Here is a 23,676-nt window from a genome sequence, read left to right as displayed (position 1 = left end):
TTATCTTTTGGAGCGTAATGGAATAAAGCTGGAGCCATTTCATGGTGATTAGAAATTTTTTCGGACAATATAGAGAAACATGTTGCATGATTTAAGATTCTGAAGTGCCAATTCTGGATGAATTCTTTTCACCAATGAATAGAGATTTCTCTTATTTCCGATGTAAAGCGACGTGTGTTTCTTCTACAAGCACGACGTGCCTTCCTTTGAGTGCGACGCGCTAATAAATAAAACGAATAAATGACTTAGCCTCCATAAACACATCTTTCCCTTCTCTTTAGTTTCCCTTATAGTGTTTGGTTGTTATAGAAAGCTTTAGGATCCGAAAAAGTATTTTTCATCGGAGTTGACAACCCGACGAGTCTCTCGACCTCGACTCCACTCATTCTTCTATCCTTTTTTACTTTCTTTGTTGTTGTAGATTATTGTTGAGCATCACTTATTTAATCTAAGTGCATTCTTAGTTTCATTATTGATTTTATTGCTTTTGATTATTATTTTATGCTTAGTTTTGATGATGAATTTGTTTTGAGGTTATATTTTTGGGCTGCGATGTAGCCCAGACCGATACTAATGCGTTAATGTTTTCTCTAGTTTTTATCTAATGTGCATTCCCATTCGTGTTTGCTTGATCATTAGCCATGCAAATTGTCATGCTCATTGATTAGCTAGCTTTGAATTGCTATCTAGGATTGTTTGCTTTACGAAGAGAGAGTAAATTATCGTGCTTTTCCTATAATCATCATTGTTGACCTAGGTTAGTAGAAAATTCGCCAAATGCAATCGTTTGAATTCTTGTTCTTTATGTGTGCAAATGTTTTAATATGATTAGAAGGCGATGATATAATAATCCGTCAATTGCGTAAGTTTTCTAAGGCACTCGAGAGAGTATAGTGAATGTTTTAGAAAGAATGAAATTGGTAACATAGGAACGAGACAACAATAGATGAAATAGGGATAGCCTTCGTATTCGGTTTTTGATGAAGTCGTGGACCTGCTTTTTCTCTATGATTAAACTTGTTCGAATTATTATTTTCTTGTCTTTTATTTAATTTTAATTTATCATAATATTCACTCGTCATATTTTTGAATCACTTTGGGTCGAGTTAGTTTAATCATTAAAATTACTAGTTGTAGTGGGATCGATACCCATACTTCACATACACTATACTACTTCGTCAACACATGCGCTTGCGTGTGTGATTTATTGCATAAGTGTTTCTTTTGTGGAACTCAAATCCATCGTTAGTATTAGTTATTAGAAATGTAGGTGTTTTCGTGATTAGTTAGCAGTAGAGTGCATGTGAAAGATGCATTATTTGTTGTCTACTTGTATTAGTTTCTATTTTTATGTTCTGGGTATTCAATGCATTTTTTATTATATACTCACAGGGCAAGGATATTTAATTCCATTGACTTTCAGTTAATGACATACATTAATATGCATTGATTGGGCTTTTTCGTATTACATAGAGTTACTTATATCTTCTTTCTTGTTATATCAAATGTTGAACTCATTCTGTGGCGGATCCAAACTCGGAAGGAGGGGGGGGCCAAAACTGAATGTAGGCTGAAAAAAAAAAAAAAATTTAAGCCCGAATTTTTTTTGGGGCCTCTTGAGGCCACCACCTGGGTCCGCCCCTGCTCATTCATGCATTGCATTGGAACATAGACCTAATATGTTCTTTTATAGATCAAAGAATTTTAAACTTTATTAAAGAAGGCATTTTTCAAAATAAATTACCAAAAGCAACAAGATCAGGATATTAAAAAAAATGGAAAATAACAACCTCGGATCGGATCAGAGATGTCGCCGAAAATCTTTTTTCGCTGAAATGAAGATGGATTTGAACTCCTGGACGTCAAAATAGAATGTAGCAAATGGAGTTTCCGTGGGTTTCACAAGAAGCGGGGTTGACATAGAAAGCAAGCGGGAAGAGTGTATAAGCAAAAGAAAAATAAAGTGGCAAATATAGTGATTTTTATGTACTATAGTTGTCTTAACAATTTTTAGGTAGAGAAGAAGTACTATATGGATTATAATTAATACACTATTTAAGATTCATATGTTATAAATACGATCAACGGTTATGTGAGCTCTAGGTCTATTCATTTCTGTAATTGAAGTAAAACTATATTTCTTTAGACGGACTGCTATATATAGCAAGTCTTTACTGTAAATATCATAACAGTTAAGAAAAATAAAATGAAGACTCATAAGAAGAAAAAAGAGTGAAGAGGCGATGGGGGATTGTCATCTTTCTCATACTTGTATCTATAGAAATTCGCTTGTATTAAAAATCATTGGTTACTAAAAAAAATAAAATAAATAATGGCGAGCCAGTAGAAGAAGAAAGAATTGAATGAGGCGTGATTCTCACAGCAAGGCATGCGAGTACAAGGTGCGGAAGAAGTGGAAGCTCTATCTCGATGCTAAAGACGATGTGAAAATTGCAAGCGGAGTAGGTTCCGAACCACAACCTTACGTTAGTCGTCTCTATTGCTTGCTAGATTAACCACTTGAACATGGAGTCGCTTACCCTGTGCTTGTGTAATGTGTTGGTCAACATGAGCTACCGCATAGGATGCTCCATCATGGCCAATGAAGATGGAAATTATCAATTCTTCGTTAACGTCGATTCTTTTTATGAGTCAATGTGTCAATGGCATTATTTATTTATTTTTTTTTTTTTTCTGTTTCTGTGAGCCATTGATGAGTGTGATTCACTCAAATGAAATATAACCCTTTTACTAAAAAAAATCAAAACTATTCCTTAGGTTATTTGATAGTTTGTGGTAGGTTTTAGTGCTTTTCAGGATCAAGAGAGCATATAAGGGTTTTGGTGCGAAAATGGGCAGAAATGGAGCTTAACGACATAAGAATAGACCCAAGAGGATAAAGTCAAAGTTGGAGAAGAAGTCAGCACAGTCTCGCGCGTCGCGCAAGACTTAGAGCGCGATGCGCTGGAGGTTTCAGCAGAGCGCGACACGCAAAGACCCTGCATGTCGGGAAACCATACATTTCGAGCCATCCAAAGTTACAGAGTCTAGCGCGTTGGCCGCGCAGACGAGGACGCGACGCGCCCAAGGCCTTGCACGTCCTGCAAAGTGGCAGACCAGAATTTTAAAGAGCTCAATTTTGAGTTATTGAGGATTCTTGGATCTCATTAAATGGTCTAGGATGCTCCGAAATTAGGGAATCCAATGACATAAGCTCATAGTCTGGTCCAAATACATGATAACAAAAACCACAAAGAAAATACCAAGTTTTGAGAGTTTTAGGAGCCATTGAAGGATAGAGAGCTAGAGTTTGGAGAAGGAGAAGAAGGAAGAGGAAGAAGTGACAACCTCCTCTACCATCTACCTCTACCTCACCTCTTGTTGTCCCTTCATCTCTATCTTTTCTATTTCCATTGTTGCTACTTTAACTTACTCTCTAAGATTCTTGTGGTTTGGGTATTTTTGGAGCTTTGATACTTGATTTGAGTATTGTCTAGTTTAATTTAGTTTATTGCCTTGAGAATTTGGTGCTGGTTTGAATATTGGATGATTTGATAATTTAATTGAGCTTTTGAGTATAATTTTTTTTGTTTAGCTTATTTGTGATGTCTCTTTACTTGATTGCTTTGTTGGTTACTCTTCTTATTATCTTGATTTGCTTGTTTTCTAGTATGAGTAGCTAAATTTTAGGTAGGAACACGATGTAGTTGGTGAATGGGTGTGTGAGTTGGTTCATAGCTTAGGATAGAAGTTTTTTTTCAAGAGAGAAAAGTCAAAAGAGGAATTCCATGAGTTGTGGGTGTTTTTCATTCTCCTAGTTAGCTTAGCTACCTAATTAGTGAGTATTGTTGATGTTTTGAGACCGAGAGGTAAAAGACGTGAGAGAACTACTCAATCCATCATTAGTCCACCTAGATCTATAGAAAGACTAGTGGAGTGGTGTAATCGTTTGAGCCTCGGTATTAGTGAGGTAGGTTGCTTTAATAGATTCCCAACCGATAGGTGTAAGCTCGTCAATCTATTATGTTCCTAGTGACTCGAGAGAGGTTAGCAGATAAAACCGAGAGATGAGATTAGAATCCTTAGCTTTTCCTTTTATCATTTGTGCTTAATAACCAACCACACATTGAAACCAGCATAGTCGTGTTACTCATTTTCACCATTGCTTGAATCTCGTTTGTTATTGCTTGTTTGTTACTTTTGAACTCCAACAATTGAAAACCCCTCTACATTTACTTATTTGTTTGAAAATACGACGATAGTAGAAATTGAAAAATTCTAGCATTCGAACTAAATGGTCCTCGTAGATCGATACTCATGCTTAGCACACTTTACTACTTGATAGGTTCGTACACTTGCGTTTTGAGTATTGTGTAGGAAAATCCACCGATCAGTCATTCATCGTTTCTCTAGCTCAAGTGAATTATTAGTGATGTTATTTATTTTTCTACGAGTCATTAATAATGTTATTTATGTTTAGCTAGTGTTATTTGTGTTTACATGAGTCAAGTTTAGTTGCATTATTTTGGTTTATTAGAATTATAGTAGTAACTTTGTTGCTACTTAAACTCTTTGTTACGGTATTGGTTTATTATGTTTTCTAACAAACTCTCTTTTCTATGATATGATGTTTTATAGTTGTTATTTAACTCTGCCAAGAATCAATATTAAGTCTAGAAATGGCAAGACAACCAGCAAAATAAATGAACCACAGAAGATGTGAGTATTGTAGTTCAAGTTCTACTTTCACAGTCTTACGAGAAAAAAATAGACTACAAAAACCATGAAAAAATAATAGGAAAATTTCATATAATACTAATTTGAAGATGATGATTATCTGAATATCTGAAATTTTAAAATTTCCAAATCAGCTATTGTTTAAAATTTTCAAATGATTTTTCCGTTGTTTTAAATGAAACTTTAGAAATCAATGTTTTTTAAATCAAACTATAAATAGTAAAAAAAAACTAACTCGAACAAAATTGTAACCAATTTGGAAAAATCTATCAAATGAAGCATTCTCAGAACAAAAGGAGATATTTTCATAATAGGAATGAGAGACAGGAAATTCTTTGAAGACATTTAAAATAGGGTTCATTACGAAAATAACCAACTTAAATGTTTGATATTGCTAAATAACCAACGTTTGGTAAATATTAGGTAAATAACCAATTTCATATATTTACAAACGTACATTTTAAGTAGATAGTCACTGTCATATATTAAGTCATGTCATCATTCATGGCTATTTACCTAAGATTTACCAAACGTTGGCTATTTGACAATATCAAATGTTTAAGTTAGCTATTTTCCTTTTTTTTGTTTAAAATTAGGTAGCTCGATAATTTTCACCAAATAATCATCTCAGTCGACATTTATTGAACCAGGGAGCAACATAATCTTCAATTCGCTAATCGCGATTTTCAGATTAAAAAACACTCATGAATGTGGACTCTACATTAATACCCATATGCTCATCACCTAGTTTTCTATTGTTCGTCTTTTTTAAAGAGATTGGAGCAACCGTGACGAGGAGATTTACCGTGATTTTAAAAATAATTCAAACCGGTTTTGAAGCCTATTTGGTCGGATCTCATGACTTCGCTCTCATAAAGACCCTGATTTAAAGTCTCCATTGTAGTTTCTTTCTTATCAATAAGTTTCTGCCCGATCGGAACAATATCAACAACGTAAATGTCAACAATTTCTCATGCAAAAAGTCAACAAAATTTTAGATTTGGGGATATAATTGATACATAAATGAGTTTTAGGGGAGATTTGAATCGTGATATTTTTGAAAACCAAATCTATAGCCGCCGCATTTCAATAAAACCTTCAAAATACATACATATATGACATTTTCCCTACAATCTTTTGATTTCATTTTCAATCTACATTTGATGAAAAGCTATATTAGAGATCACAAATTAATTTTCAAAGGCTTTACAAAGAAGGGAACAATATATATGGTGAATGCAATTGCTATGGAGAAGACATGTAAGAAAAGATTACAAGTGTTGCGAGGTGAGGAAAGACGAATATTTTATTATGAAGTTTTTTCTTTTTTTGTAAATTTTTTATATGTTCCCGGTTGAGGGAAATCAATGTGTAACGTTCAAATAATTATACTTGAGAATAAAATACTTGTAAAACCACATACGGCGAAGAGTTTTCGTTGCCGTGGGGAAAAACAAAAGTCATGCTCCTATTAATATAGGAACTAGAATTTTTGAATTTTCAGTACTTTCATGTTGATTAGTTCTACGATGTTATTGATATGCAAATTCAAGAGTTGAATGACCATTTCATCGCGGCAAAAACTGAGCTTCTTTATGTGTAGCGCGCTTGTGTCACAATAGCTCGTTCTTCGATTATGAAAAATAAAAGTTTATTTGACTCGCATAATTGTACACATAAAAATTTCTTCCCATTGAGCTCATGAAACGCGAAGATCAACTTAAAACATATATTCTTGATGTGCGTTTCAACAAAAAAAAAAGTTTGATAGATTAAAAGAGTTTGGAGATCTTGTTAAGAAGATGGTTAAGAAAAAAAAAAGGATAAGATCTATCCATCTGTATATTTGCTTATACATTTGCATTAATACTTCCAATTGCTATCGTAACGGTCGAGAGAGTATGTTATGGTATTAAATTGTGAAGAATTGTTTGTACAATCGAATGAGAGATCAATTCATGAATGATAATTTGATCGCAGAAGGAGATCTATGACACTATCAATAGCAAAGTTGTTATCCAACGTTTTCAAATTATGAAAACTCGTTGAGTGCAATTATATGTAATTTATTTTGCGTGGTGCTTTTTTTTTAATTATCATCAATATTATACTTTTTATTTATTAATTTAAGTTATTATCACTTTTTTGTGCCCTTTCTTGATTGAATTCCAAGCTATTGTGAAGTTTAGCAACATGTGTCCATTTTTCTCCGATGCTCTTAAGAATTTGCGCGTGAGAATACGTCTCACGACGTCCGTTGAGATTATTAGATATAGAATCAAGTTTTGACTTGTGCAAATCTTACATCATAACTCACTCAACTATATATTGTTTGGTAAAAAAATAAGTAGTATTTACAAATGTTTGTCACTAGTGTGTTGTAAATAATTGTTATGCTCAAAGGTCAAAAATATAGGGTAGTAAAAAATATGGGGTAAATAATTAATTACTTATACTTAACTTATTGATTAATGTACACAAATTTTACTATAAATACATGAGGATGATGAAGGGAAAATCCATCCTCCAATTTCTACAATTTTACTCTTCATACTCATCTCTTCTCTCTTCTAAAATTCCTACTTTATTAGTGTTTAAAGAGTTTTCGATTTAAGTTATTCCTTTGATTTTCATAATACATTGTATTTTTTTTCTCCACTAAAAACAAGTTTATTTGTCAAGCTTATTGGTTATTTTCGTCATAGTGTGAACTGTTATAAGATTTTGAGGTCTTACAAAGACATTGAATCAAGTTTCCGTTGCCACGCGAGTTTTTTTTAGTATAAACCGAAAGACACATCAACAATATCCTCACAAAATTCTGAACAAAAAAAAAATCCTCATAAAATTCCGAGCAAAAAAAATGTCCTCCTAAAATCCCTCTCTTGTGAGGCAATAACTGTTAAAAAAAAAAAAAAAAAAAAAAAAAAAAAAAAACTGTAAACGATCCCATATGATTAATCATTATTTGCAATTGGTTGAGGAGGTTGATAAATGAGAGCATTTATAAACCTCCTTTATAGTTCTCTATCCTTTTCCATTTATACACCTCTTTTTTAGCTCTCTTTTTTGATTTATTTTTCAATCATATATTTTGGACTGACCCATCACATTCCATAACATGCAATTTATACCTCAATTTTGCTTACAACTCTACCCCTCAAACATGTGAAACGATTCCTTCCCAGACTCGCCATACATTTGTTCCCTACAAAAATCTTCTCTTCGTTTGGCGGATTCTACTAGGCTCTATCTCGTTGCATTTATTTTTTATTACTCACTTGACTATACTTACTTTCTGTGTGAATAAAAATAAAATAAAATAAATAATAAATGACCGCTGAAAATATATGCAAATTGAAGAGTAGATTTCATTGATTATAAGCTTCCACATTATAAGCTTATTTATATATAAATTACCATTTAAAAATCATATTTGTTTATTAAAAAAAATCATATTTGTTTTTTTCGATTTGCTTTACAGATAAAATAAAAATCTACTAATAAAGTATGAAGAATTGTACCTCTGTCTCTCTCTGGTATTTATATCTATACCAAACTTTCAAAGTAGCAACTGTATTGTTTCTGTTATCCTTTCTATTCCTCGCATTCCTAATAATGAAGGTCATGACCAACTTTTTCTTTCTTGGGTTCTCAACGACCCTGCTTCTCTTACTTACCTCACTCACTTCCTCACTCTCAACAAACGTTGCCAACCAAGCAAGCATAGGCGAGTACTCGACAGTGAGCCAATTCTTGGCCCCACACAACGCGGCGAGGTCTCAGCTCGGCCTCCCTCCGCTGAGCTGGAGCGGCACGCTGGCCAGGTACGCCAACTGGTGGGCGGACCAGCGACGTGGCGACTGCTCATTGGTCCACTCGGGAGGCGACTACGGCGAGAACCTCTTCTGGGGGAGCGGGAGGGAGTGGACAGCTGGCGACGCGGTGGCCTCGTGGGGCGACGAGAGGAGTTATTACGACTATTATTCGAACTCGTGTGTCTACAACCGAGAATGCCTTCACTACACTCAGATGGTTTGGAGGAGCAGCACCAGCGTGGGCTGCGCTAAGATCACCTGCTACAACGGCGACACTTTCATTTCCTGCAACTATTATCCTCACGGCAATGTCATTGGCCAGAGACCGTTCTGAGATGAATAAGTTTTTCCAGTAATAGTATATAATGGTAATCCCATGCCGAGCTTTCCATTAATTGAACTGTGCTGATCCCATACCTTCACTTTGAGATCTGAGGTGTCAGAAGGTTGAATACCCCATGATTTGTATGTTTGCCTTTATTATATACATGTGCCGTGTAGTAAAAAAATAAAAATTTATTTCTCGACCTTTTTTTTTTTTTTTTTTTTTTTTTTTTTTTTAGGGAAAATAACACATTTATACCCTGTGTTTTAGTGAAATGTCGAGTTTAACCCTCGGTTTTCAAAAATGTCGAGTTCATACCCTCTGTTTTACTAAAATGACGAAATTATACCTTCTGTTTAACTAAAATGACGAAATTATACCCTGAAATAGACAACAGTGTCACGAATATTCTTTTTATTGACTTTTCATTGACGTTGACTATAATATTTATATATAAACACTAATTATCTTTAGTCATTCGCGCCATATATATAATTTATTTAAAAACTAAAAAAAATAAACAACAGTTTCTTAATCGTGAAGAACACAGAAAGAGGTAAATGGATAAAGATCGATAGTTGATAGTCATCAAAATCGCATATTCGAACAGAGAATCAAGGATTTAGAGTTACAATTCGAACACGGAATGAAGTCATCTCTTAGAAGGTATGAGTTTTATTATTTAATTTCAATTTAAAGCTATTTTTATTTCAAAATTGAGAATTTGGAAGTTAGAGTACTAATTTAAATTTGATTTGGTTTTTCTTATATAAGAGTTAATATCAATGAAAGGGAGATTTGTGACGCTGTTATTCATTTCATGGTATAATTTCGTCATTTTAGTTAAACAGAAGGTATAATTTCGTCATTTTAGTTAAACAGAGGGTATGAACTCGACATTTCTGAAAACCAAGGGTTAAACTGGACATTTCATTAAAACACAGGGTATAAATGTGTTATTTTCCCTTTTTTTTATCTTCTTCACAGAATTACAAAACAGGAATACCAGAGATTTATAAAATATTATTCACCTATCCTTTTGCTGTACACGTGTTACCAAATATGAAAATAGTAAATCTAAGCGTGAAATAGAGGTTTTTCCGCGTGCTGTTTTACTTGATCACCTTCCCACGGTGATGAGGTCGCTGACGGGCAACTCGGAGACGCTAAAAGGAGAAGGAAACATCGGGTCGTTGAGGGGCCCGCGAGCAGCGGCGTTGTCTTCTTCCGTGTTGACTCCGCTCGCGTTTTTGTATCCCAATTCCGTTAAATAGCTCGGCTTCGATATGTTGGTGTCTATCTCGGAATCCCCGGAGAGCATGGCCACGACGCGCGACATTGTCGGCCGCAGCGCCGACGAGGCCTGGGTGCACAGCAGCGCTACTCGCATAAGCCTCGTCGCTTCGCGTTCGTCAAACTCGCTCAATCTTGGGTCCACTAGGCCTAAACTCCTTCCGTTCTCGTGTAGCGACCACGCCTGAACACCGAGAACACGGTCGCGGTCAATATGTTTACGACAGAATCGACATTGAGCTATTTAAATCTTCTTACCCATTCTATGAGATACATCGTTTCGCCATCCGGGGTGTTGTAGATATTGGGTTTTCCACTCACGACCTCTAAAGCAACAACGCCAAATCCGAACACATCGGCCTTTTCTGTTAGTCGACCGCGAAGTGCGTACTCTGGAGCCAGATAGCCTCTGCCACATGGGGAAAAAAAAAAAAATTAGTACCATGTTAATGGGGCTAGTGATAAGATAATGATTTCTAACTCAGCCACGTTTTATTAAATCACTAATCAGCCTAAGAAGAGCATATCATTTAAGTTTAATTGGTGAATTTCTTGCAAAGTAAACATTGTGATTATCAGCTTAAGTAGGATAACGGATTTCATGGTAGAGTACTAATAAGTTGTTCGAATAAACTTACATTGTCCCTGCAACTCTTGTGCTCATGTGGGTTTTATTCTCATCATAGAGCTTTGCCAATCCGAAGTCTGATATTTTGGGATTGAGCGCATCATCGAGCAAGATATTACTGGCTTTGACATCACGATGGATGATCCTGGGCCTCGATTCTTCATGAAGATAAGCGAGTCCTCTGGCTGTTCCCAAGCATATGTTGAACCGAGTACGCCAGTCAAGCTGTAAGTTACTATTCCCTGCAAAATTTACATTCAACGATTATTACATTCGGAATTTAATGATAGTATCAAAGCTTATGTCAACTGAAAACAGTCAGTCAATACAGGAAAAGAATCGAGAAATCTAGTTTACCCATACCAAATGTTTCAAAACACAGATTATGACCGATGAATTAAAATGTAAAACTTTGAACTAGTGATTGACCAATGTGGACATACCAAAGAGTGCCAGGTCAAGGCTTCTGTTCTCGAGATATTCATAAACCAGGATACGTTTGCTCCCTTCGATACAGCACCCATGCAATTTCACAAGATTGCGATGTTGCACGACAGATATTGTGGCTATCTCTGCAATGAACTGACGCTTCATATGGCTAGAGGCTACTGAAATTTGCTTCACAGCAACAACCCTCCCATCCGAAAGTGTGCCCTAAAATGCCAGGCCTATCAGTGCCATAGCCTCCTTCTCCAAGCTTGTAATTTTCAAAACATGTAATTTTAGCGTCGAATATTACCTTGTAAACGAGACCATAGCCTCCTTCTCCAAGCTTGTTGGTGGAACTGAAGTTTTCTGTTCCGGCTCTTAATTCCGAATAACTAAATGTATTTGGACGATGAGCCATTCCAAGAAAGTTTGTAGATTCAAGCCATGTCAAGTGTATGTTCTAATTAGTATCTTATTAGAACTGAGCACAATAATATTGTCTTACATAAATTCCTAGAATTGCATGATTATATAAATTCCTGAAAAATCCATCCAGCGATGCAGAGTCTCTAAAAGATCTTAGTACATCACTCCTCGTACTAAAAAATTACCTTCGTCGTCGTCACGTGATTTTCTCCGTAAATAAAATATAGCAAAAATGGAGGCAAGCACAACCGCTGCTGCAGCAACTGAACTACCAACAATTACACCAGTCTTGCTCGTCCCCCGAGAAGCCCCAGCAATACGATGAGTGAAATCTGAGGAAAAGACTACACAATGATACAGCATCCGAAAATAGCAAAACACTGAACCCACATTCAACCATCTGAAGAAGTACAAGTTACCTGAAGCAACGTGGACGGCTGCGATCAAAGGTCCATAATTACCGTCTTCAGGTATGCAACATGTCCCTTTCCCAACCCAGAGCAAATGAATTTCGAGGTAATTCTCTGTCACTGTGACACTATAATTCTTAGATTTTGCTCTCTCGACTCCGCCGGCTTCTTTTTCTATGTTAAAGTCCTTCTCTTTAAGAACTCCCTAGACAGAAACAAGACAGATCAACACTCTTGGCTCAAAATCATGTATGAAAGTTTTAATGGTTCCCTTTTTAGTTGTGTAACTACCTGAACATAGATGTTGAAAAAGCGCCTTGCCAGACCTGCCCAGACACTTGAGTTCCGATCTGGGAAAGAAATTTCGGCGAAATGCAAGGTCACAGTGTAAGGCCCATTTATGAGACCGAGGCCATAATATCTTAGCGATCCTGGAGACATCCGAGCTGTACGGAAAAGATCTGGGTTCTCATCGGAAGTGGCTACTTTTTCCTCGGTACCTTCTAGATCTAGCCTGCCCGTCTTGTCTGCATACATACCCACCTTGCTAACTGCCCATTTCTCGCTATGCACGTAAAACCTGGCTGGCCCAAGAGCTATGCTTTCACTTTCGTACACTACACCATTTTTTCCTTTCACCTCTGGTCCACCACACTTAATTGCAAAGTTGGCATCTGCGAGGTTGAGAAATATAAATTTAACAGTTAAAAACAATAAAAATCTATACCTGACTAAAAGAATTATATGTCTTTTTTGCAGAAGCTTTAAACCTCAAACACCAAATCGAAAGTTCTAAATGCTTGTACATTGTTTAATTTGTCAAGTTTTGAATTTTCAAAAATTAACAAAAGCCGAACTTATTAGCCCTATATCTTATTCCTGAAGTGAAGACTTGAAAAGCTCAACAAAAAATTAACTATTTGTATAGGCTCCCTTTTAATAATTATCTATAGGTTGCTGTTATTATATTAAGTACAATAGACTTATCAAACGAAAGTGATTTACAGAGAGGAGGGTCTCTATTGCATGGAAAGTTCCTCTGAAGACAATCTAAACCTGAAACAAGTCTACGCAAAAATGATCAGTCGTTTTATCCAGATAAACAAATTCACCGAATCAGATAAAGACCATTCCTATTCAAACCCACTAACGCTTTTCTTGCCATACTCACGATCTGTTTGAGCTGTCAAATGAATAATTATTGGCCACTAAGTTCCTGCAGAAATTTTACTACCATCAAATACTTGGTCATGCAAATTATATAATATGATGAATCAAATTTCGTACAAATACTCAGTATGAGGAGAGAGATATACAGCTGTGATATTGAAAGTACCCATGGAGGTAAACGCCCTGAAAGATAGTTGTAAGATGCGTCTCTGCACCCATTAAAATATATTCAACAAGAGCACTCAGACATTTATTTTTATCCAAAGAGTAATCAGACATTTGATACTAATTTTTTTTGTAATTCATTGTAACTGCAAAGGTGATAGATCTCATAGTACGTGCAGCAACTTTGGTAAGCATGTCATATTTGATTATTATTTTTATTTAACAATGGTCAGGTTTGATGAACCCTTGATGAAAATTACTATACTTTTGTAAATTCAGCTTTGCATTTACAGTATCTTCTAGTTTCTTTTTCAAGGCTTTGTATATCAGGAATACCTCCGTAAAAACAAGTCCATGGAATTTGATTACGACAATGCAGTTGCATTTAGATGCAAGTATAGTATATAATTTAACTGATCTTCATTTCTTTGCTACGGATCGCAAATAACAGTTACAACTAGATTTATCATAGCACAATTAGAACAATGCAAGAACTTACATATTCTCAAGTGTACCACTCCACTGGAAAGGAAGGCTTCCAGAGAGACTATTGTTCCCAAGAAATCTGATCAATTCAATGACATCCACAGAAGGCACCAAAAAGAAAAATTAAAAAAAAAATCAAGCAAGGACATCAACAAACTCAACTCATAATAATGATAAAAACAATGGTTAATTAATTACAAGGATGAGAGATTATTCATAGTAAACAACGAACTTGGTATATCGCCAGTCAAGCTATTGAAACTCAAATCCCTGCAAAAAAAAAAAAAAAAAAAAAAAATAGCAATGAGATTACAAAGCCAGTGAAATTTTCTCTTTTATTGTTAAGCAACTTTACTTTAAAATCAAGGTTAGAGCATACAGTGTTTTTAGACCCTGGATATTTATGATTCCGCGTGGTATTTCACCAGTTATTAGTGCATTTCTTAGAACTCTGTAGAAGAAAAAGAAAAAAAAAAATAGAACAAAATAGTTAGAGCACAAGAATAAGGCATAAAACATGATGATTTTTGTGAAGGAAGCCGGTTTTCCATCTTACAACTCAGTCAAGTTCTTCATATTCGTGATGAAGGCAAGCGATGAACTCCCACTGTATATGTCACTGATTCGCCTACATAGCGATGTAAGGTTAAGACCTTTTTTTCACAATAAAAAAAACAAAAGGTGTGGATTTTTAATGTGTTTAGCATCAGCATTTACTCACAATGTTTCCAATGAAGTTAGCTTAGAGAAACTGGATGGTATAGGGCCTTGGAGAGAGTTACCTTGAAATCTCCTACAAGTTCATTTTACAGCATAAGATGCTCAAAGAAAATGGTTAATATTTTTACAAAGAAGTCGCAAAATCTGAAATTCTCTTACAAAGAAGTAAGGTTAGCCCAATTTCCAATGAAGTCGGGTATTTTCCCGGACAGAGGGGTGTCTGTTGCCCACCTGATATTCAATCACAATTAATTATAGTAAGCCAATCTTAAAGCCTGGAAGAGACATCTCATTACATACATAACAGACTTTCCTTACATGACTATCATATTTCGAAGATTGGAAAATGTCGAGGGAATTTCACCACCGACTCCAGAACTGTCCACGTAACTGTGAACACAAAGTAGTGTTTTACCAATTTCAATATAATAATTTTCTTAGAGAATGTTTGATATCGGTCTACATGGTGACTGCTAGAATCCCCAAGTGACTATCATATTGTAATACAGAAACCGTACATATATACAGTCAAACCCTTTGACTTACACCAGGTAAATTAATGTTACATGTATGTTAAAGATCAGGTGGAATCTATATTCGATGGCCCTGAAATGAATAAGTCACTAAAGAAGCTTACAATTGCTCAAGCTTGATTAAATTGCCAAGTTCTGGAGGGAGTGATCCGGAGAAATTATTTGATCCAATTGAGCTGCAAGTCACATCGGGTAAACGTATAAACCAGATATGTTTGTTCAAATATAGCAGTTCAGATAATGATACCGCTGAGAATTCTCAATTTGTATAATAATATAAAAAAAAAATTAATATTAGTAAACCATTTAGTATAGTAAATAACGAAAACACGTTAGGCTTAGGTCAACTGCTAAGGGGGTACAAAGCAAATAATAAACTCGAGTTTCCACCTCAAGACAATGTACAGTTCAGCAAGCGGAGACAAGAAAAATAGATAATGAGCTATCCCTCAAAATCTAAAGGAATTCTCAAAATTCTATTCATGCCTAAATGGTGCTCATAGCAAGCTCAACACTAGCTTCATCTTCTATTGCTTCCAAATCACAAACGTGAAACCCACTAGAAGTGGCACTTGACTATTACTTCACAAACGCAAAGTTGTATTAAAAATAAAGTGGTTTCATGTCTTACAGCATGAAAAGGCCTTTAAGGTTTCCAAGCTCCTTAGGAATTGACCCGTAGAATGTATTGTGAGAGACCGACCTGACAAATCAACGAATAATATTAACACCAATTTTTTTGTGTTTCACAGATGTGTTCCTACACAAAAATGTACCTTAATATATCATTGAGTGTAAACAATATTCCGACATTAACGCAAAAAAATAAAAAAAAAATAAAGGAAAATGGTGTTTCAAAGAAATCAGCTGAAATTCCAACTTCAAACATTTCTTAAGCAGACGCAAATCCTCTTAGCTCCCAACTAGGCTGATACACGTATTTTCTTTCATGAAACGAATAAGATGAGTTGAGAAGCTTTAAAATAGAGTTCAAAGATAAGTATCTAACATATGGAAAATTCATTAAGCTTATGAAAAAGAAAGAAAAAAAAAATCTTTCAAACAGGAAGAAAAATATGTAAATCCTCATTACGGGCTCTCAAGGATGCATATTATTTACTTTTTCTTTTTTTAACTCGCTGTCTTTCGCCTTGCAATATAATAATTACTAAATTCATATGTTTCTCTTAAAAATAAAAAAAAAATAAAAAAATAAAGAAATTTCCTCTCTTGTTCTATTTTTTATGCTTACAGGATCGCCAATTCAGACAAGTTTCCCATGAATGCAGGCAAAGGACCGGTGAAGTAGTTCTTGTCTATCTTGCTACAAATATTCAAGATACTTCTGACATGAGCTCCATATATCAGCGATTGTTAAAATGCTAATAATAATTTATATAAACAAGAGTAAATGAGACAAGTCATTACAAAACTTGTAAATGTTTAAAAGCTGTGATTTCTTCTGGAATAACTCCCTGCTTGTCCAAAGCTTGCACTCTCCTGAGACAATGGGTGATATATCAGATTATCGAAAAATAGAACGAACAATGCAAGAAGAAAATACTGAGAAATGCTGATTATGGAGATTAATAAATAATGTACAAAAATAAATTGTAAAATAATCTTCAGAAGACAAAACATACAGGTGGGTGATGTGGCAAGTCCTGCTATTGTCATACGAACAATTACATCTGATCCCGGGATTGTTATCATCACTTTCAAATGGTGTCTCGTCTGTAGCAGATCCACTACACGGTTCCCCACTTATGTTCCATGAAGCCGCAGCTTTGACATCCCATGCTCGAAAAATTGAATTCAGGGCTCTCTCTGTTTTTCTCAAACATTATTTCCAATGAAAGAAAAAATAAAATTAACTGAAAATTTTTCTTTGGAACTGAAGGTACATACATATTGAAAAAGTATTACAAGTGATCGTGAAACACGAGAAAAATTCAGAGCTGAAAATATGATGTTTTGCTATTTTTATTTGTCTTGTTAGCCATAGCAGCATATGAAATCCTACATTAACAGTGTGTCGTCTATGCACCACATTCATTGTAGTCCTCCGTTTAAAAAAAAAAAAAAAACACAAGAGCTATGAAAGAAGAGCTATAATTCAATAATGCCAGATATACAATACAAGTACTTAGCAGTAATTAAATCAGCAACACACGAATAATTAGCAGCGCATTAAATGGGGATTGGCATTACCAAGCAGCTCAGTAATGCTACATAAACAACAAAAAGAGTTGAAAAATAAAAATTAAATTAAATAAAATGAAACCAATGTGAAACTTCGTGTCATTTTTTTCTTCAACGCATTAATCTGGATGTGGAAAAAATTGACCAAGTAAAGGATTGAACCTAGTTCAACTAGAATTTACCTATGTTCGAGCATCAATTGTAAAAACACTTTTTTCAAATCTTTCAGGCAAAGTCATTGAATAAGGCAAACCCAGACTTGAAACATAGAAATGAGACCAAAACCCCCGAGATTGTTACAAGTTAGAACCAAAACCACCTAAGCACACAATATTATAATCGGTAAACCACAAACCAAGCGAAATTACCTTCAGAGGGATCGGTTTTAGTGATTTGGGCAACAGATTTCTGAGTTGACGAAGACAAAGCGATGAAGATGATAAGGAAGAAGCAGAAGCGAGAAAGCAGGGAATAAGTGGATGTCTGTTTCACCATAGCTAGTTTTCTCTTTTTTTTTTTTTAAACTCGCGTATCTAGTTTTCTCATCACAGTAGACTTTACATCCAACGAAATCGGGGAAGAAAATTGAAAGTCGGATGCGAACAAACCAAAGTCGTTGTGAGCGAGATAGACTTGTTTCCGTTTGTTTGTATTAGCAAAATAGCAAGTTGTACTATACAAAGTACCTATTTTCCAATTTTTTTTTTTCAAAGATAGAAATCTATTATTAATGGAATCGTACTTGACGTATCTCTGACCAAATGAGTTTATTATTATAGGCGCTATTATATTGGCTTTCTATAAATATGTAATAATTTTACTCTTAAAAAATTATACAATAGACTATACATCTAATAAAATAAAGCCAAACTCATTTAAGAGCGTTAATTACATAAAGTACAAAGCTCGTGATAAGTCGAGGCGGCAGTTTTAACTTCTTTGATCGTGAAGTTGTCAGAGAGATTATAAACTTGGGCAGCCATGACCAATTTAGAAGAGTTGATGATAGCTCCAACATATATGCAGTTTGAAGATTTTGATACTGATGAAGCGACGTTGAGCTTTCGAATTTTGTTTGTATTTGGCATTCCAATTTATTTATGTTTATTCTAAATCAAATATAGGCATAAATTGATAACAAAGAGAGATTTTGTATTCTAATTATATATATATTTAAAAGGATAAAATTGGAGTAGAATTTTTGGATTAATGATCACATCATCAAAATTGGCTATTTTGCTTAAAAACTCAAATTTTTGATTACTTTGCAATTATAATGTTTCAAGTGGTTTAGTTTGTATAATTTTTTTTTTATATATACCACAAAGAACCCAGCTATTTTAAAATTGTAACCTAACTGTTATTTATTTTTAATATAGTGAATTTCAGCAGTAACATCTCAACATTCTTATTATACCCCACAACAAATACTCAAACCCATTTTAAACAACCTACTTCAACATTTTGAAAACCCAAACAGAATGCTGTCATCGAATTTAATGGCGTAGTTCTTCGATATCGACCTGGAATTATTGCGGCACTCCATAGGCTTTCTACTAGATCACTTTTGACAGAGAAAATCGGGATCGTTGAGAGTATTGGCATCGAAAAGTCAAGCATGCTTAATGCGAGGTTCTGAATCACATAGATGGAAAGAGCAAAAGTTTGTAAAGTGAGATGATAGGGAAACCAAATTTCTCCAAGTTTCAAAGAACATACTTTTTTTATTCGGTGTGGGATGGGGTATTTATAGAAACCAAAGATGTTTGAGGCACTAGAATGGGTCTTAAGGGCTACGTGGGCCGATGACTTCGACGATGAAAGACCTGATGTCATGTATCCGTGGCCACGGATCTGAGGTGTGACGATCCGATTTTTCGGACTGTCTTACTTATCTTACAATTCATATTCGTTACGTTAAATGCATGAACGGCATACAATATAAGCATACATGATAACATACATAGAAGTAAAAAACGTGCTAACCGCAAGAGAACCGCCATCATAGATAGCATACTTGAAAAGTCACATTTCGTCATAGCATATCATATCAACCCATTCCAAACAATCACACAGCAAAATCACATAACACGCAATAATTCATATCACATAACATTCAATTTATTTTTGAACTAATCCGTGTTGCACTGAGATTATTCTCACCTTTGTTTCGAAAAGTACGACCAACGACGGCTCGGGAAAGCTAAGCGGCTCGGAACCTAATCGACGAGAAATGTTATTAAGCTTCTGCTAAAGAGTTTTAAAGACTACTCAGGTTCTGGAACTTTCTGAATTTTGGCTGAACGTGTAAAATTACAAAAATATCCTTAGGGATAAAATAAATTTTTTAAAAATAAATCTGTAAAAATTAAATTAAAAGAAAAATGATATTTGGAACACTTCTTATTTCAGAGGTATATACAAAATATGCTCATATTATTTAATAAAAATCAAAAGTATAAGAAAGCAATATTTAGTCTTTTTAAAAAAAAACTGTTTTGGAACGATTCTGCGCACTGTTTGAAATTTATTCCAAATATATTCTGTGTGCATCCGAAAAATCTAAAATTTGGACTAGATACCAAAAACATATAGAATTAGGTCGTGTACAAAAATTAGGTCAAAAGGAGTTTTTTAAGTACATAAACAAGACGTTTTATTTTAAAAGAATCAGGGCAAAAACAAGTCTGCGCACTGATCGTAATAAATTCATAAAATAATATTGATAACTTTAAAAATTCTAAAATTTATACCACTATTAAATAACATGTGAAAGTAGACTCCGTTAAAAAAATTAGATTAAAAAACTTCTTGTAGCTATTTTAAAGTGTACGATTTTTACACTGCTTTAAACTGATTTCTGAACAGGAAATATCAAACTTAATTTTTCTTATGAAAAACGAAATAAAAGCATGAAAAAAATAATAATTAAAGAAGAGTATGAATTGACCACGAAAAAGTACCTTTGAAGAGGTTAGGAAAACTCACCAACACTTCTTGAACCAAAATTTAGAAATTAAGGTGACTATTTGGTGATTAGGGTTTTTATTTTTAGAATAAATGACAGATTTGCCCCTTGAACTACATCACTTGTAACAACGTGCCCCTTTTAATATAAAAACTCGATTTTTGCACCTTAATATCATATTTTGTGTCATTGTAGTCCTTCTGTCTATGTTGAGTCACTTACCGTCAGTTAACTAGTCACTTTTCATCATGTGTTTCTCATATGGAATGAAGTTACATAAATACCCTTAATTTATATTGTAAAAACTTAAAAAAAAATAAAATTAAAAATACCGACGCCAACGTTTCCCTCCGGCGAGCTTCGAACCTGCATCGAGAACACCTCCACCAATTTCAATACCGATCTCCAAACCCGCATCGAGTTTTTTTTTCCTTCGTTGTTCATCTTCCTCTTGACTCTGACATACTTAGATGAAAACAATATCTAGGATAGCTGGCTAGATGAAAGGAGAGGTGATAAATCATCCTCTGCATCAAAACGAATTAACTGTTTTTTTTTTCAAACCACCAGAAAATTATTTACTTTTCTTCTCTACACACACAAGCAACGAGAATTACACCTAATTATACCCTCCAGATTTTGTAATATCCAATATCAAACAATTATCAACAAAATCATTGAGAGAAAAATAAAAATAAAACAGAGCATAAAAATTGGAGCAAAAAACATACCATCAAGTTACATAAACAAGTTTGAACAATTATCTGGTGGCGATGGCGAGATACGGGGAGCGAGACGAGACGGCGGCGAGTTGTCGGACCGAGTGAACCTTCTCTGGGAGGAGAGAATGCCTTTGGAGAGACCGTAGTTGGACAAGGTTCGAAGCAGCGAGATGAGAGAATGATGGAAGGTTTCAAGGGTGTTCGAGGTGGCGGCGATGATTCCCTTCACTGTGGGCCGGTCCAGATCTGCGCTTTCGGCCGTCGTTCCACCTCGGGAAGAGTTCGTCGGCGGCGTCCATGGCGCGGTCGGGATGGAGGTTTCATCTCGCGGGCTCGGACTGGATTCTGGGGCCGAGCGCTACCTTCTCTCCGTGGTGTCGGACCCGTCGTCGCCAGAACAGATCCCTAGAGGCCCCTGCGCGTGCTGGTCGAAGCTCCCGGGGGCGTCGGAACCGAGGCGCGGGCGCTGGGCTCGGTCGGGTCTGCCACGCCGGATGTCCTCCTTGTTGGGTCCGACTTGCGAGCACCGAGGCTCCCTGGAGGAAGATTAATTTTTGCAGCGGCGGTGGGAGATTAATTTTTGCTCTCACGAGGAAGAAGATATGAGAGAGAGAGAGAGATGAATGAATAGAATTTATGTTCATTTATTAATTTTTTCATTTAATTTTTAATTTCTTTTTTTTTATTATAAAAGTCAAGAACATTTAGGAAATTTCTCTTACTTTATTTGTCACGTGACAAACATGTGTGTATTTAACTGACGGAATGAGCTCAAAATACACAGAATGACGAAAAATGCACAAAAACTGATATTAAGGGGTGAATTGGTCGATTTTATATTATAAGGGGCGCATTGTAACAAGGTCTATAATACAGGGGGCATTTATGCAATTTATTCTTACTTTTATTTTTGGGAAAGAAAAGGATAAAGTGGAATGGGGAGAGAAAGTTGAGAGGAAGGACAGCGTCAAAATAAAAGAGAACAAAAAAATAAAGAGCTCTAATGTATTTATAAGGCTTAGGAAAAAAAAAAAAAAAAAAAAAAACCTAACAAAATTATAACAATAACACGCTTAACAATATAAAAAAATATGATATAACTATCATACGGAAATCTAACTCTTAAACAAAAAAACAAGATACATATATGATATATATATACTAGTTTTATCTTTGCGCTACGCGCGAATGATTTTAGCATATTATAAATGATAATAACAAGTAAAATTTGTAGATGTTAATTTGTGCTATCAAGAATCGTAAACAATGGGCACCAAAGAAATCGACGATTAAGAAAAAACTCTTAAAAATCATGAACGAATAATAAATGTAAAAAATTTATTTTGTACATTGATTAGACTTTCATGGGTAAATAAGACTTGCGTTCACTTTCTAATGAAATATGGAGACACATATAAGATGAAAGTAAATAAATATCAAAGATAAAAAGAAAGATAATTTGATAAAGGAAATATAAAACTAACATACCCTCAAAATAATGTATGTCATTGGTATAGTATAATATAGTATCAGTAATTATGATTATAAAATACATAAAAAAAATTATAAAAAATATATTGATGAGAGAGAGAGAGAAAAAAAAAATATACATTAAAAAAAAGATTTACAAAATAGATTAAAAAAAATGATATAGTATAATTAAGAAAAAACCCTTAAAAATCATGAACGAATAATAAAATGTAAAAAATTTATTTTGTACATTGATTAGATTTTCTTGGGTAAATAAGACCTGCGTTTGCTTTTCAATGAAATATGGAGACACATATAAGGTGAAGAGAAATAAATATCAGAGAGAAAAAAAAAATAGAATTTAATAAAGAAAATATAAAACTAACATACAGTCAAAATAATGTATGTTATTGATATAGTATAATATAGTATCTGTAATTATGATTATAAAATACATAAAAAAAATTATACAAAATATATTGACGAGAGAGAGAGAAAAAAAACAATATACATAAAAAAAAGATTTACAAAAGAGATTGAAAAAAAACTTAAAAAAAACGATATAGTATAATTAAGAAAAACCCTTAAAAATAATGAACGAATAAAAAAATGTAAAAAATTTATTTTGCACATCGATTAGGCTTTCATTGGTAAATAAGACGTGCGTTCGCTTTCCAATGAAATATGAAGACACATATAAGGTGAAGGGAAATAAATATCAAAGAGAAAAAGAAATAGAATTTAATAAAGAAAATATAAAACTAACATACAGTCAAAATAATGTATGTTATTGATAGTATCATTAATTTTGATTATAAAATACATAAAAAAAATTATACAAAATATATTGATGAAAGAGGGAGAAAAAAAACCAATATAAATAAAAAACAAATATACAAAATATTAAAAAACCTAAAAATAAAGGCAAAGAAAAAAGAAAAAAAAAACTGAAACGCACAAAGGCAAAAAAAAAAAAAAAAAAAAAAAAAACCGAAACAACACAGGGCAAAAAAAAAAAAAAGGCCGCCACGTGTCGCCGTCTGGCGACGCCACGTGGCGGCATGAGGATAAAAGTTGGGGGAGAGGTTGCATTTATTATCTATGTTATAGATATATGTAGATATTATCTAATATTAAGAAAAGTAACAAAACTTAAAGCATAATAATATAAAAT

General features: G+C 34.3%; 1 protein-coding gene and 1 pseudogene across 1 annotated transcript; one reads left to right on the top strand and one right to left on the bottom strand.

Annotated features, from left to right (window-relative positions):
* The first annotated feature begins 8,213 nt into the window (after positions 1-8,213).
* Positions 8,214-9,114, top strand: LOC149385029 (pathogenesis-related protein 1 pseudogene; annotated as a pseudogene).
* A 722-nt stretch (positions 9,115-9,836) lies between these two features.
* On the bottom strand, positions 9,837-18,001 carry LOC149385028 (putative LRR receptor-like serine/threonine-protein kinase At1g56140). The gene is made up of 24 exons (XM_089625745.1): positions 17,711-18,001; positions 16,784-16,967; positions 16,569-16,640; positions 16,393-16,464; positions 15,772-15,843; positions 15,245-15,316; positions 14,926-14,997; positions 14,767-14,838; positions 14,609-14,680; positions 14,444-14,515; positions 14,267-14,338; positions 14,086-14,157; positions 13,901-13,966; positions 13,383-13,445; positions 13,238-13,282; positions 13,072-13,133; positions 12,358-12,740; positions 12,076-12,271; positions 11,842-11,988; positions 11,541-11,659; positions 11,245-11,455; positions 10,812-11,043; positions 10,432-10,582; positions 9,837-10,357 (listed from the first exon to the last, which is right to left on the bottom strand). The coding sequence occupies exons 1-24, from the start codon at positions 17,835-17,837 to the stop codon at positions 10,001-10,003; spliced, it is 3,063 nt and encodes a 1,020-aa protein (XP_089481871.1). The 5' UTR covers positions 17,838-18,001; the 3' UTR covers positions 9,837-10,000.
* Positions 18,002-23,676: the final 5,675 nt, after the last annotated feature.

This window comes from Urtica dioica, chromosome 9 (genome assembly GCF_054948205.1).
Source record: "Urtica dioica subsp. dioica isolate 48M chromosome 9, U.dioica_male_clone48M_v1_H2, whole genome shotgun sequence".
Lineage (NCBI taxonomy): Eukaryota > Viridiplantae > Streptophyta > Magnoliopsida > Rosales > Urticaceae > Urtica > Urtica dioica.
This window is presented reverse-complemented; position numbering and strand designations above follow the sequence as displayed.